Below are 13,994 nucleotides of genomic sequence, written 5' to 3'. Positions count from 1 at the left end.
ATCCTGACTCTGTTCCATTACATTACACATAAGAGTCATTAGCCATTGATCCTGACTCTCAGTTCCATTACATTACACATAAGAGTCATTAACCATTGATCCTGACTCTCAGTTCCATTACACACAAGAGTCAAAAACCCTAGAGTTTTTTTGTTCTGTAACAGAGGAAGGGGGGGGGACAGAGGGAGGGGCAGGTAGCCTACAAACACACTGTCAAAGCTGTCCAGCTGGCAGGCGGACAGAGTGAGGGCTTTGCGTAGGCGCTTTCTTTGCATTTTATTTTGTGGAGCTGGAAATGCCCGGAACGTTATTAACCGGTTCCCACAAAATAACGGTTCTGTTCTGTTATTTTGTTCCTGGTTATGGTTCTGTTCCTGGAAAAAATATTGTTATTTTCTGGTTTTCGGGTTTTGTTCCCCTCAACCGGTTCCAACCCCTGGATGCTAGTAGCATGTTAGCCCCCTGGATGTTAGTAGCATGTTAGCCCCCTGGATGCTAGTAGCATGTTAGCCCCATGGATGTTAGTAGCATGTTAGCCCCCTGGAAGCTAGTAGCATGTTAGCCCCCTGGATGCTAGTAGCATGTTAGCCCCCTGGATGTTAGTAGCATGTTAGCCCCCTGGATGCTAGTAGCATGTTAGCCCCATGGATGCTAGTAGCATGTTAGCCCCATGGATGTTAGTAGCATGTTAGCCCCCTGGAAGCTAGTAGCATGTTAGCCCCCTGGATGCTAGTAGCATGTTAGCCCCCTGGATGTTAGTAGCATGTTAGCCCCCTGGATGCTAGTACCATGTTAGCCCCCTGGATGCTAGTAGCATGTTAGCCCCCTGGATGCTAGTAGAATGTTAGCCCACTGGATGCTAGTAGCATGTTAGCCCTCTGGATGCTAGTAGAATGTTAGCCCCATGGATGTTAGTATCATGTTAGCCCCCTGGATGCTAGTAGCATGTTAGCCCTCTGGATGCTAGTATCATGTTAGCCCCCTGGATGTTAGTAGCATGTTAGCCCCCTGGATGCTAGTATCATGTTAGCCCCCTGGATGCTAGTAGCATGTTAGCCCCCTGGATGCTAGTATCATGTTAGCCCCCTGGATGCTAGTAGCATGTTAGCCCCCTGGATGCTAGTAGCATGTTAGCCCCCTGGATGCTAGTAGCATGTTAGCCCCATGGATGTTAGTAGCATGTTAGCCCCCTGGATGCTAGTACCATGTTAGCCCCCTGGATGCTAGTACCATGTTAGCCCCCTGGATGCTAGTAGCATGTTAGCCCTCTGGATGCTAGTAGCATGTTAGCCCCCTGGATGCTAGTATCATGTTAGCCCCCTGGATGCTAGTAGCATGTTAGCCCCCTGGATGCTAGTAGCATGTTAGCCCTCTGGATGCTAGTATCATGTTAGCCCCCTGGATGCTAGTAGCATGTTAGCCCCCTGGATGCTAGTAGCGTGTTAGCCCCAGAGACAGTCAGAGATACAAACACTGACCCAATGAGTCCTGTTGACTGACTGTAACAGCCTGCAGGTTTTGTACCTCAGGGTGAATAGTCTCGCTGAGTTCATATCCCAACGCCAGTCTAAGTTGTAGTGTTGGTGTCCGTCCCTGTTCGTTTTCTCCTCAGGCTCTGTGACATCGGTGCACTCCCAGCCATGCCAAGACCAGGCTGTACTGCCCGGCCTCCCTCACCCTGTTCCCCCTCACATCGCCCCGCCAAGGCCCTCGCCCAGGGGGCTGCGTAGACAGGTGAGTACACACACACACACACACACACACACACTAACACACACACACACACACACACACACACACCATGCTTAGTCTTCCACCACAAAACGTTGGCAAATATTTGTCTCATTGTGACCCTAACATTCCCCATTGTGTCCTCTCTGTGTCTGTGACCCTAACATTCCCCATTGTGTCCTCTCTGTGTCTGTGACCCTAACATTCCCCATTGTGTCCTCTCTGTGTTCCAGGTGTCTGTGTCCCTAACATTCCCCAGTGTGTCCTCTCTGTGTTCCAGGTGTCTGTGTCCCTAACATTCCCCATTGTGTCCTCTCTGTGTTCCAGGTGTCTGTGTCCCTAACATTCCCCATTGTGTCCTCTCTGTGTTCCAGGTGTCTGTGACCCTAACATTCCCCATTGTGTCCTCTCTGTGTTCCAGGTGTCTGTGACCCTAACATTCCCCATTGTGTCCTCTCTGTGTTCCAGGTGTCTGTGTCCCTAACATTCCCCATTGTGTCCTCTCTGTGTTCCAGGTGTCTGTGTCCCTAACATTCCCCATTGTGTCATTGTGTCCTCTCTGTGTTCCAGGTGTCTGTGTCCCTAACATTCCCCATTGTGTCATTGTGTCCTCTCTGTGTTCCAGGTGTCTGTGTCCCTAACATTCCCCATTGTGTCCTCTCTGTGTTCCATGGTGTCTGTGACCCTAACATTCCCCATTGTGTCCTCTCTGTGTTCCAGGTGTCTGTGACCCTAACATTCCCCATTGTGTCCTCTCTGTGTTCCAGGTGTCTGTGTCCCTAACATTCCCCATTGTGTCCTCTCTGTGTTCCAGGGGGCTGTGTCCCTAACATTCCCCATTGTGTCCTCTCTGTGTTCCAGGGGGCTGTGTCCCTAACATTCCCCATTGTGTCCTCTCTGTGTTCCAGGTGTCTGTGTCCCTAACATTCCCCATTGTGTCCTCTCTGTGTTCCAGGTGTCTGTGACCCTAACATTCCCCATTGTGTCCTCTCTGTGTTCCAGGTGTCTGTGACCCTAACATTCCCCATTGTGTCCTCTCTGTGTTCCAGGGGGCTGTGTCCCTAACATTCCCCATTGTGTCCTCTCTGTGTTCCAGGTGTCTGTGACCCTAACATTCCCCATTGTGTCCTCTCTGTGTTCCAGGTGTCTGTGTCCCTAACATTCCCCATTGTGTCCTCTCTGTGTTCCAGGTGTCTGTGTCCCTAACATTCCCCATTGAGTCATTGTGTCCTCTCTGTGTTCCAGGTGTCTGTGTCCCTAACATTCCCCATTGTGTCATTGTGTCCTCTCTGTGTTCCAGGTGTCTGTGTCCCTAACATTCCCCATTGTGTCCTCTCTGTGTTCCATGGTGTCTGTGACCCTAACATTCCCCATTGTGTCCTCTCTGTGTTCCAGGTGTGTTCCAGGTGTCTGTGACCCTAACATTCCCCATTGTGTCCTCTCTGTGTTCCAGGTGTCTGTGTCCCTAACATTCCCCATTGTGTCCTCTCTGTGTTCCAGGGGGCTCTGTCCCTAACATTCCCCATTGTGTCCTCTCTGTGTTCCAGGGGGCTGTGTCCCTAACATTCCCCATTGTGTCCTCTCTGTGTTCCAGGTGTCTGTGTCCCTAACATTCCCCATTGTGTCCTCTCTGTGTTCCAGGTGTCTGTTACCCTAACATTCCCCATTGTGTCCTCTCTGTGTTCCAGGTGTCTGTGACCCTAACATTCCCCATTGTGTCCTCTCTGTGTTCCAGGGGGCTGTGTCCCTAACATTCCCCATTGTGTCCTCTCTGTGTTCCAGGTGTCTGTGACCCTAAAATTCCCCATTGTGTCCTCTCTGTGTTCCAGGTGTCTGTGACCCTAAAATTCCCCATTGTGTCCTCTCTGTGTTCCAGGTGGCTGTGACCCTAAAATTCCCCATTGTGTCCTCTCTGTGTTCCAGGTGGCTGTGACCCTATTATTCCCCATTGTGTCCTCTCTGTGTTCCAGGTGTCTGTGTCCCTAACATTCCCCATTGTGTCATTGTGTCCTCTCTGTGTTCCAGGTGTCTGTGTCCCTAACATTCCCCATTGTGTCCTCTCTGTGTTCCAGGTGTCTGTGACCCTAACATTCCCCATTGTGTCCTCTCTGTGTTCCAGGTGTCTGTGTCCCTAACATTCCCCATTGTGTCCTCTCTGTGTTCCAGGTGTCTGTGACCCTAACATTCCCCATTGTGTCCTCTCTGTGTTCCAGGGGGCTGTGTCCCTAACATTCCCCATTGTGTCCTCTCTGTGTTCCAGGTGTCTGTGTCCCTAACATTCCCCATTGTGTCCTCTCTGTGTTCCAGGTGTCTGTGTCCCTAACATTCCCCATTGTGTTCTCTCTGTGTTCCAGGTGTCTGTGTCCCTAACATTCCCCATTGTGTCCTCTCTGTGTTCCAGGTGTCTGTGACCCTAAAATTCCCCATTGTGTCCTCTCTGTGTTCCAGGTGGCTGTGACCCTAAAATTCCCCATTGTGTCCTCTCTGTGTTCCAGGTGTCTGTGTCCCTAACATTCCCCATTGTGTCATTGTGTCCTCTCTGTGTTCCAGGTGTCTGTGTCCCTAACATTCCCCATTGTGTCCTCTCTGTGTTACAGGTGTCTGTGACCCTAACATTCCCCATTGTGTCCTCTCTGTGTTCCAGGTGTCTGTGTCCCTAACATTCCCCATTGTGTCCTCTCTGTGTTCCAGGTGTCTGTGACCCTAACATTCCCCATTGTGTCCTCTCTGTGTTCCAGGGGGCTGTGTCCCTAACATTCCCCATTGTGTCCTCTCTGTGTTCCAGGTGTCTGTGCCCCTAACATTCCCCATTGTGTCCTCTCTGTGTTCCAGGTGTCTGTGTCCCTAACATTCCCCATTGTGTCCTCTCTGTGTTCCAGGTGTCTGTGTCCCTAACATTCCCCATTGTGTCCTCTCTGTGTTCCAGGTGTCTGTGTCCCTAACATTCCCCATTGTGTCCTCTCTGTGTTCCAGGTGTCTGTGACCCTAACATTCCCCATTGTGTCCTCTCTGTGTTCCAGGTGTCTGTGTCCCTAACATTCCCCATTGTGTTCTCTCTGTGTTCCAGGTGTCTGTGTCCCTAACATTCCCCATTGTGTCCTCTCTGTGTTCCAGGTGTCTGTGTCCCTAACATTCCCCATTGTGTCCTCTCTGTGTTCCAGGTGTCTGTGTCCCTAACATTCCCCATTGTGTCCTCTCTGTGTTCCAGGTGTCTGTGTCCCTAACATTCCCCATTGTGTTCTCTCTGTGTTCCAGGTGTCTGTGTCCCTAACATTCCCCATTGTGTCCTCTCTGTGTTCCAGGTGTCTGTGTCCCTAACATTCCCCATTGTGTCCTCTCTGTGTTCCAGGTGTCTGTGTCCCTAACATTCCCCATTGTGTTCTCTCTGTGTTCCAGGTGTCTGTGTCCCTAACATTCCCCATTGTGTCCTCTCTGTGTTCCAGGTGTCTGTGACCCTAACATTCCCCATTGTGTTCTCTCTGTGTTCCAGGTGTCTGTGTCCCTAACATTCCCCATTGTGTCCTCTCTGTGTTCCAGGTGTCTGTGTCCCTAACATTCCCCATTGTGTTCTCTCTGTGTTCCAGGTGTCTGTGTCCCTAACATTCCCCATTGTGTCCTCTCTGTGTTCCAGGTGTCTGTGTCCCTAACATTCCCCATTGTGTCCTCTCTGTGTTCCAGGTGTCTGTGTCCCTAACATTCCCCATTGTGTCCTCTCTGTGTTCCAGGTGTCTGTGTCCCTAACATTCCCCATTGTGTCCTCTCTGTGTTCCAGGTGTCTGTGTCCCTAACATTCCCCATTGTGTCCTCTCTGTGTTCCAGGTGTCTGTGTCCCTAACATTCCCCATTGTGTCCTCTCTGTGTTCCAGGTGGCTGTGTCCCTAACATTCCCCATTGTGTCCTCTCTGTGTTCCAGGTGTCTGTGTCCCTAACATTCCCCATTGTGTCCTCTCTGTGTTCCAGGTGTCTGTGTCCCTAACATTCCCCATTGTGTCCTCTCTGTGTTCCAGGTGTCTGTGTCCCTAACATTCCCCATTGTGTCCTCTCTGTGTTCCAGGTGTCTGTGACCCTAACATTCCCCATTGTGTCCTCTCTGTGTTCCAGGTGTCTGTGTCCCAAACATTCCCCATTGTGTCCTCTCTGTGTTCCAGGTGTCTGTGTCCCTAACATTCCCCATTGTGTTCTCTCTGTGTTCCAGGTGGCTGTGACCCTAAAATTCCCCATTGTGTCCTCTCTGTGTTCCAGGTGTCTGTGTCCCTAACATTCCCCATTGTGTCCTCTCTGTGTTCCAGGTGTCTGTGTCCCTAACATTCCCCATTGTGTCCTCTCTGTGTTCCAGGTGTCTGTGTCCCTAACATTCCCCATTGTGTCCTCTCTGTGTTCCAGGTGTCTGTGTCCCTAACATTCCCCATTGTGTTCTCTCTGTGTTCCAGGTGTCTGTGTCCCTAACATTCCCCATTGTGTCCTCTCTGTGTTCCAGGTGTCTGTGTCCCTAACATTCCCCATTGTGTTCTCTCTGTGTTCCAGGTGTCTGTGTCCCTAACATTCCCCATTGTGTCCTCTCTGTGTTCCAGGTGTCTGTGTCCCTAACATTCCCCATTGTGTCCTCTCTGTGTTCCAGGTGTCTGTGTCCCTAACATTCCCCATTGTGTCCTCTCTGTGTTCCAGGTGTCTGTGTCCCTAACATTCCCCATTGTGTCCTCTCTGTGTTCCAGGTGTCTGTGTCCCTAACATTCCCCATTGTGTCCTCTCTGTGTTCCAGGTGTCTGTGAAGGTGGACTCGGTGGAGGTTCAGAGTGTTGCCTCAGTAGACAGGCAGGACCCCCTCTCAACCCTCCGCCTGCTCTCCCCCTCCCGTCCCCCCTCTCCGCCCTTCCTCTCGGATCCCGCCGACGAGGAGGTGTGGCACATCACCAGCTCAGCGCGCCATTGGTGGGACAGACATGGAAGTGGGCGGTGTCACTCCCTCTCCCCCTACGCCTCCCCCGACTCCCCCCCCTCCCTGAGGAGCCGAGGGAGTGCGCTCAGTCTGCTGGGGGCGGGGCTACAAGCTCACGACCCGAGGAAGGGCTTCAGCGTAGACACCCAGGGCTTCCTGGATAAACCCCGTTGTCCTGACGACCAGCGACGACACTCCATCGAGATCTGCCCGTCCCCTCCGGAGGACCGGCTGCTAGGGGAGGTGGACGGGGAAGAGAGGAGGCCCAGGGGTCAGGGGTCAGAGGTTAGAGGTCACAGGAAGAAGAGGATGAGCCCACCCTGCATCTCCATCCACCCCCCGTGTGACCCAGCAGGCCGCGCCCCCTCGGAGCCGCAGGCAGACTGCAACCCGCTGCTGAGACGCAGGACCCCCTCCTACGATGTCGCCGACGCACACACTCCCACACACAGGCTGACGCCGACACACACACCTACACACAGGCTGACGCCGACACACACACCGGTACGCACACTCACGCCTACACACACACCAACACTAACGCCGACACATCACCACACACTCGTACAGACTCTCCCTCACGCAGTAACACACACCCCGACACACACACACACACACACACACCGCCTGCCCCACTCACACACTCTTATCCGTACACATACTCTACCTCATTCACACACACACACTCCGTCCCCCACACACACCCTGTCCCTGAACTCCGACGCGAGACCTTCCTCTCTCTACAGTGACTACAAGCCCCTCCCACAGTTCACCTTCGACCAACCGGAGCACAGATACACGAGTGGCATGTCCGCTGGCCTATCAAGCAATGAACCAGCCACAAGTCCCTCGCACTTTAACAGTAGGGCGGGGTTTAGCTCGATGAACAGGAGAACTGCCCAATGAGAGACAGAGCCTGGTACTGTAGTAGGAGAGGGATTCGTCAGAAAGACTAAACCCCATCCAGAGGGTGTGGCCTGATCTGGACAGAGATGGGTTGGATGGAGAGAGAGAGAGAGAGAAGGGGGAGAGAGAGAGAGAGAGGGAGGGAGGGAGAGAGAGAGAGAGAGAGAGAGAGAGAGAGAGAGAGTGGGGAGAGCGAGAGAGAGAGAGACGGAGAGAGGGAGACAGAGAGAGAGAGAGAGAGAAGGGGGAGAGATAGAGGGAGGGAGGGGAGAGAGAGAGAGAGAAGGGGGAGAGATAGAAGGAGGGAGGGGAGAGAGAGAGAGAAGGGGGAGAGAGAGAGGGAGGGAGAGAAGAGGAGAGGGAGAGAGGGGGAAGAGCGAGTGAGAGAGACGGAGAGAGGAAGACAGAGAGAGAGAGAGAGAGAGAGAGAGAGAAGGGGGAGAGATAGAGGGAGGGAGGGGAGAGAGAGAGGGAGAGAGAAGGGGGAGAGATAGAGGGAGGGAGGTGAGAGAGAGAGAGGGAGGGAGGGGAGAGAGAGAGGGAGGGAGGTAGTGAGGTTGTAACTCAGTGTTATTTAGTTTCAGGGCTAGGACTAAAGCCACATAAATCTGTAGCCAAAGTATTTCTGACACTCCTCACACCAGCCAGCCAATCAGGAACAAACATTTATGACACTCTGCCCTCACGTGAGCCAATCAGGAACCAGCGCCTGGCTGACCTCTGACCCTTACAGGAAGTGAGATGGGAGATTGACGGTGCTCCTTCAAATCCTCTACAGGAGCTCTACTTCCTGTTTCCTGTCCTGGTCCACGATCACATTGATCTCTCAGACAGACAGACAGAAGAGGACAGTAGTCCTGGACACGTGTGTTGTGTGTTGTGTGTATTTGATCCCATATGCATCCGTCTGTTCAGATGCTTTCAGTCATGGATGTTGATAGACATGTCTTCATCTGCAGACAGACAGACAGACAGACAGACAGACAGACAGACAGACAGACAGACAGCAGAGCGGTGTGTGTTCTGTTTATCTCACGTTGTATATACAGAAAGTATTTTATTGCTGTGATGATGAAATAACTCTATGCATTAATGCACCACATTTTCTTCTAGAGATCTATAATGGTTGTTTTGTTACGTCATCCTCCTGTCTATAATGGTTGTTTTGTTCCGTCATCCTCCTGTCTATAATGGTTGTTTTGTTCCGTCATCCTCCTGTCTATAATGGTTGTTTTGTTCCGTCATCCTCCTGTCTATAATGGTTGTTTTGTTCCGTCATCCTCCTGTCTATAATGGTTGTTTTGTTCCGTCATCCTCCTGTCTATAATGGTTGTTTTGTTCTGTCATCCTCCTGTCTATAATGGTTGTTTTGTTCCGTCATCCTCTTGTCTATAATGGTTGTTTTGTTCCGTCATCCTCCTGTCTATAATGGTTGTTTTGTTCCGTCATCCTCCTGTCTATAATGGTTGTTTTGTTCCGTCATCCTCCTGTCTATAATGGTTGTTTTGTTCCGTCATCCTCCTGTCTATAATGGTTGTTTTGTTCCGTAATCCTCCTGTCTATAATGGTTGTTTTGTTCTGTCATCCTCCTGTCTATAATGGTTGTTTTGTTCCGTCATCCTCCTGTCTATAATGGTTGTTTTGTTCCGTCATCCTCCTGTCTATAATGGTTGTTTTGTTCCGTCATCCTCCTGTCTATAATGGTTGTTTTGTTCCGTCATCCTCCTGTCTATAATGTTTGTTTTGTTCCGTCATCCTCCTGTCTATAATGGTTGTTTTGTTCCATCATCCTCCTGTCTATAATGGTTGTTTTGTTCCGTCATCCTCCTGTCTATAATGGTTGTTTTGTTCCGTCATCTTCCTGTCTATAATGGTTGTTTTATTCCGTCATCCTCCTGTCTATAATGGTTGTTTTGTTCCATCCTCCTCTTGTCTATAATGGTTGTTTTGTTCTGTCATCCTCCTGTCTATAATGGTTGTTTTGTTCCGTCATCCTCCTGTCTATAATGGTTGTTTTGTTCCGTCATCCTCCTGTCTATAATGGTTGTTTTATTCTGTCATCCTCCTGTCTATAATGGTTGTTTTGTTCCGTCATCCTCCTGTCTATAATGGTTGTTTTGTTCCGTCATCCTCCTGTCTATAATGGTTGTTTTGTTCCGTCATCCTCCTCTCTATAATGGTTGTTTTGTTCCGTCATCCTCCTGTCTATAATGGTTGTTTTGTTCCGTCATCCTCCTGTCTATAATGGTTGTTTTGTTCCGTCATCCTCCTGTCTATAATGGTTGTTTTGTTCCGTCATCCTCCTGTCTATAATGGTTGTTTTGTTCCGTCATCCTCCTGTGAATGGATGTTTTTATAAAGTAGAAGAGGAGGCCTCACCTGAACACTGTTCTCTGTTATCTAAACAAGTTCACTTTACTCAAACAGTAACCAAGGAGATCAGTTCGGAATCTGGGACTCGTGTTTTTTATGAGTTAACAAACTTAAACCAAGTCAATTCCTGTTACTTCATTATTAATTTTTTCAAGTTATATTTGAGTCAAATGTTTAAGCTTTGACTGTGTCTGATGCTCTCTGCCGGGGATGAGATTAGGTTTATTTCTAGGGTGAGGAGGAGGGGAAGAAGAAGGAGGAGGAGGAGAGGAGAGGAGAGGGGGGAGGGAAGGGGAGGAAGAGGAGGAGAGGTGGGCTGAGATGTGTTAGTGTAGATATCTACAGACAACCAAACGAATCCACCTGTAGTCAAAGTGCAGTGATGTCTCTGTTCCTAACGGTCCCTTTACAACGTGACTCATGTTGTTCCTAGTTACAGTAACCATCCCTTTACTGACGGGTGTCTCCTATCCACAGAGTCGACCAGTCAGCCCTGTCTGAGGGTTGGGTAGATACAACACATCTAGGTGTATCTGTAGTCCACCTGTTTTACATACCTAACCTGCTATACACGGGGCTGTGACAGTATCATGCATCTCTCTCCAGCAGCCTAACGCCGTACTCAGGTCATATCCACTTGTAGAGATGGAACCCCAAACACCAACCACACCTCACTATCACCTTACCCCATACTAATGTTAACCCTAACCCCTGACCCCTGACCCTGACCCCTGTATCCCTAACCCCTGATCCCTGTACCCCTGACCCCTGACCTCTGTATCCCTAACCCCTGACCCCTGTATCCCTAACCCCTGACCCCTGTATCCCTAACCCCTGATCCCTGTATCCCTGACCCCTGTAGCCCTAGCCCAGTTAGTCTCTATATAGTAGGAGATCATATCAGACTGGTGGATCCCAGTCAGTCTCTATATAGTAGGAGATCATTTCAGACTAGTAGATGCCAGCCAGTCTCTATATAGTAAATCCCAGTCAGTCTCTATATAGTAGATCCCAGTCAGCCTCTATATAGTAGGAGACCAGTCAGTCTCTATATAGTAGGAGATCATTTCAGACTAGTAGATGCCAGCCAGTCTCTATATAGTAGATACCAGTCAGTCTCTATATAGTAGATCCCAGCCAGTCTCTATATAGTAGATACCAGTCAGTCTCTATATAGTAGATCCCAGCCAGTCTCTATATAGTAGGATACCATATCAGACTGGTAGATCCCAGCCAGTCTCTATATAGTAGATCCCAGTCAGTCTCTATATAGTAGATCCCAGCCAGTCTCTATATAGTAGGAGACCATATCAGACTGGTAGATCCCAGTCAGTCTCTATATAGTAGATCCCAGTCAGTCTCTATATAGTAGGAGATCATATCAGACTGGTAGATCCCAGTCAGTCTCTATATAGTAGGAGACCAGTCAGTCTCTATATAGTAGGAGACCAGTCAGTCTCTATATTGTAGGAGACTAGAGATCAGAGTCAACCCCGCCCTCCATCTCTAACCCTGCCCTCCATCTCTAACCCCGCCCTCCATCTCTAACCCCGCCCTCCATCTCTAAACCCTGCCCTCCATCTCTAACCCTGCCCTCCATCTCTAACCCCGCCCTCCCTCTCTAAACCCACCTCCCATCTCTAAACCCGCCCTCCATCTCTAACCCTGCCCTCTGTCTCTAAACCCGCCCTCCATCTCTAAACCCGCCCTCCATCTCTAAACCCCGCCCTCCATCTCTAAACCCGCCCTCCATCTCTAAACCCCGCCCTCCATCTCTAAACCCCGCCCTCCATCTCTAAACCCCGCCCTCCATCTCTAAACCCCGCCCTCCATCTCTAAACCCCGCCCTCCATCTCTAAACCCCGCCCTCCATCTCTAAACCCCGCCCTCCATCTCTAAACCCCGCCCTCCATCTCTAAACCCCGCCCTCCATCTCTAAACCCCGCCCTCCATCTCTAAACCCCGCCCTCCATCTCTAAACCCCGCCCTCCATCTCTAAACCCCGCCCCCCATCTCTAAACCCCGCCCTCCATCTCTAAACCCCGCCCTCCATCTCTAAACCCCGCCCTCCATCTCTAAACCCCGCCCACCCCTGTACCATGTCACCCTTACCGGGTCACCAGCAGTATGCATGTAAATTATGATGATATATCAAGAGAATAGATCCGTAAACATGTTATTTATCAGTAGAGAGGAGCTTCCTGTTTCTCCTTCTATTCTACCCTGTTCGATCTCACTGCGGAGAACAGAAGAGACTTTTGATTGGATGATGAGACAACGTTTGTTTACGAGGAAGTAAAAGCCTGGCGTCAGTCTGACTGACCCCCCCCCATGTCAACTAGTTTGACCCCTGAACTTTAGAGTCAGAGTTGTCTCCAGCTATAGAATCTCCTGTCATATTTATAATTGATTTAGAGACAGGTGTTTTTGTTCATTATCATAGTAGTCAATACAATTTGGTAGAAAAATCATTATAATAATTCTGAAGAGTTTGACAGATGGATTTGAATCCTCAGATTTATTTATTTTTTATGAGGAATTGTTTTGGACTATTTGCATGTTGCTGAGAAGAAGAACAAAGATATTTAAAAAAAGCAAAAGATATCCGGATGTTTTTTTTTTACATTCTTTTGATAAATTAAAATGTCCAGATGTTTCCGATGTTTGTAGACTGCCTATCTCAATGTACTGGGCTCAGTTTGATCGGTAACGGGGCTGTAATACTGATTTAAACACGATTTATTATTGTCCAATGCAAGATGTGCTGGGTGTGGTTTTAGTGTGTGTCAACTGAGACCGTTGGTTGGATACCGGCCAAGCTGTCACAGAGAGGGAACCATGGAAACAGGTTGTGGGTGTGGTTTATCTCAGAACCCCAGAAGTCAGATGTTGAGCGCTTCTCCACCTGATCAGTCCACTAGTTACCCTACAAGTTATTTCCAGAGAATCTGATGTGTGTTAAAACTCAGTATGAAATAAACCCTAATAAAGATTTATTACATAACGTCTGGTGATGATGATGATGGTGATGGTGGTGGTGATGATGGTGATGAGGGTGATGATGGTGATGATGATGATGGTGATGGTGATGATGGATCTTTGGCATTGAGGTGAATCTGTGCTCCTATCTGATAAAATACTAATTATAACGAGACTGAGTGTTTTTAAAACCGCACCAGCAGGCTTCAGGACGTTCTAGAACCAGGCTTCAGGATGTTCTAGAACCAGTTTTGAGGACGTTGTAGAACCAGGCTTCAGGAAGATCTAGAACCAGGCTTCAGGAAGATCTAGAACCAGTTTTGAGGATGTTGTAGAACCAGGCTTCAGGATGTTGTAGAACCAGGCTTCAGGAAGTTCTAGAACCAGGCTTCAGGATGTTGTAGAACCAGGCTTCAGGAAGTTCTAGAACCAGGCTTCAGGATGTTGTAGAACCAGGCTTCAGGAAGTTCTAGTACCAGGCTTCAGGACGTTGGAGAACCAGGCTTCAGGAAGTTCTAGAGCCAGGCTTCAGGACGTTGTAGAACCAGGCTTAAGGAAGTTCTAGAACCAGGCTTCAGGAAGATCTAGAACCAGGCTTCAGGAAGTTCTAGAACCAGGCTTCAGAAAGATCTAGAACCAGGCTTCAGGAAGATCTAGAACCAGGCTTGAGGCCGTTTTAGCTGTGATGAAACCTGACCTTCAATCTATCAGAAACCTTGTCGTTTTAACTCTTGAGAGACTGGAGGAGATGGAGGAAGAGGAGGAGAAATAGAGGAGGAGGAGGGTGTGTTTTCTAGCTGTCAATAGACAAGCTAACTGTCTGCAATAATTTCCCTCTGATGCTCCCAGAACTGAGAGAGGGTTTCCGAGGCTGGAATACAACTGTACTTTTGACGTTGTTTTGTTGCTGATTATTATAACGATCAAACATTGTCCTGAAGGATGTTCCCTGTCGTCGAAAAAATAAACCTTTTTTTTTTTTTTATTCCTGAGCCGAAGGTGTCTGTTTCTTCACAGAGCCCCTTGTGGGATAACAACTATTGACTGTGTTATCAGCAGTCCCCACAGG

The 13,994-nt window shown here is 49.3% G+C and overlaps 1 protein-coding gene across 1 annotated transcript in view; it reads left to right on the top strand.

The window, feature by feature from the left end:
• LOC139365258 (voltage-dependent T-type calcium channel subunit alpha-1H-like) overlaps positions 1–7,674 on the top strand; it is a 102,666-nt gene extending 94,992 nt beyond the window's left edge. Inside the window, exons 35-36 of the mRNA XM_071102764.1 lie at positions 1,613–1,734; positions 6,491–7,674. Coding sequence (XP_070958865.1) covers positions 1,613–1,734; positions 6,491–7,573 — 1,205 coding nt within the window. The 3' untranslated portion in view covers positions 7,574–7,674. The remainder of the gene's footprint in view (positions 1–1,612; positions 1,735–6,490) is intronic.
• Positions 7,675–13,994: the final 6,320 nt, after the last annotated feature.

This window comes from Oncorhynchus clarkii, chromosome 13, assembly GCF_045791955.1.
Source record: "Oncorhynchus clarkii lewisi isolate Uvic-CL-2024 chromosome 13, UVic_Ocla_1.0, whole genome shotgun sequence".
Classification (NCBI taxonomy): Eukaryota; Metazoa; Chordata; class Actinopteri; order Salmoniformes; family Salmonidae; genus Oncorhynchus; species Oncorhynchus clarkii.
This window is presented reverse-complemented; position numbering and strand designations above follow the sequence as displayed.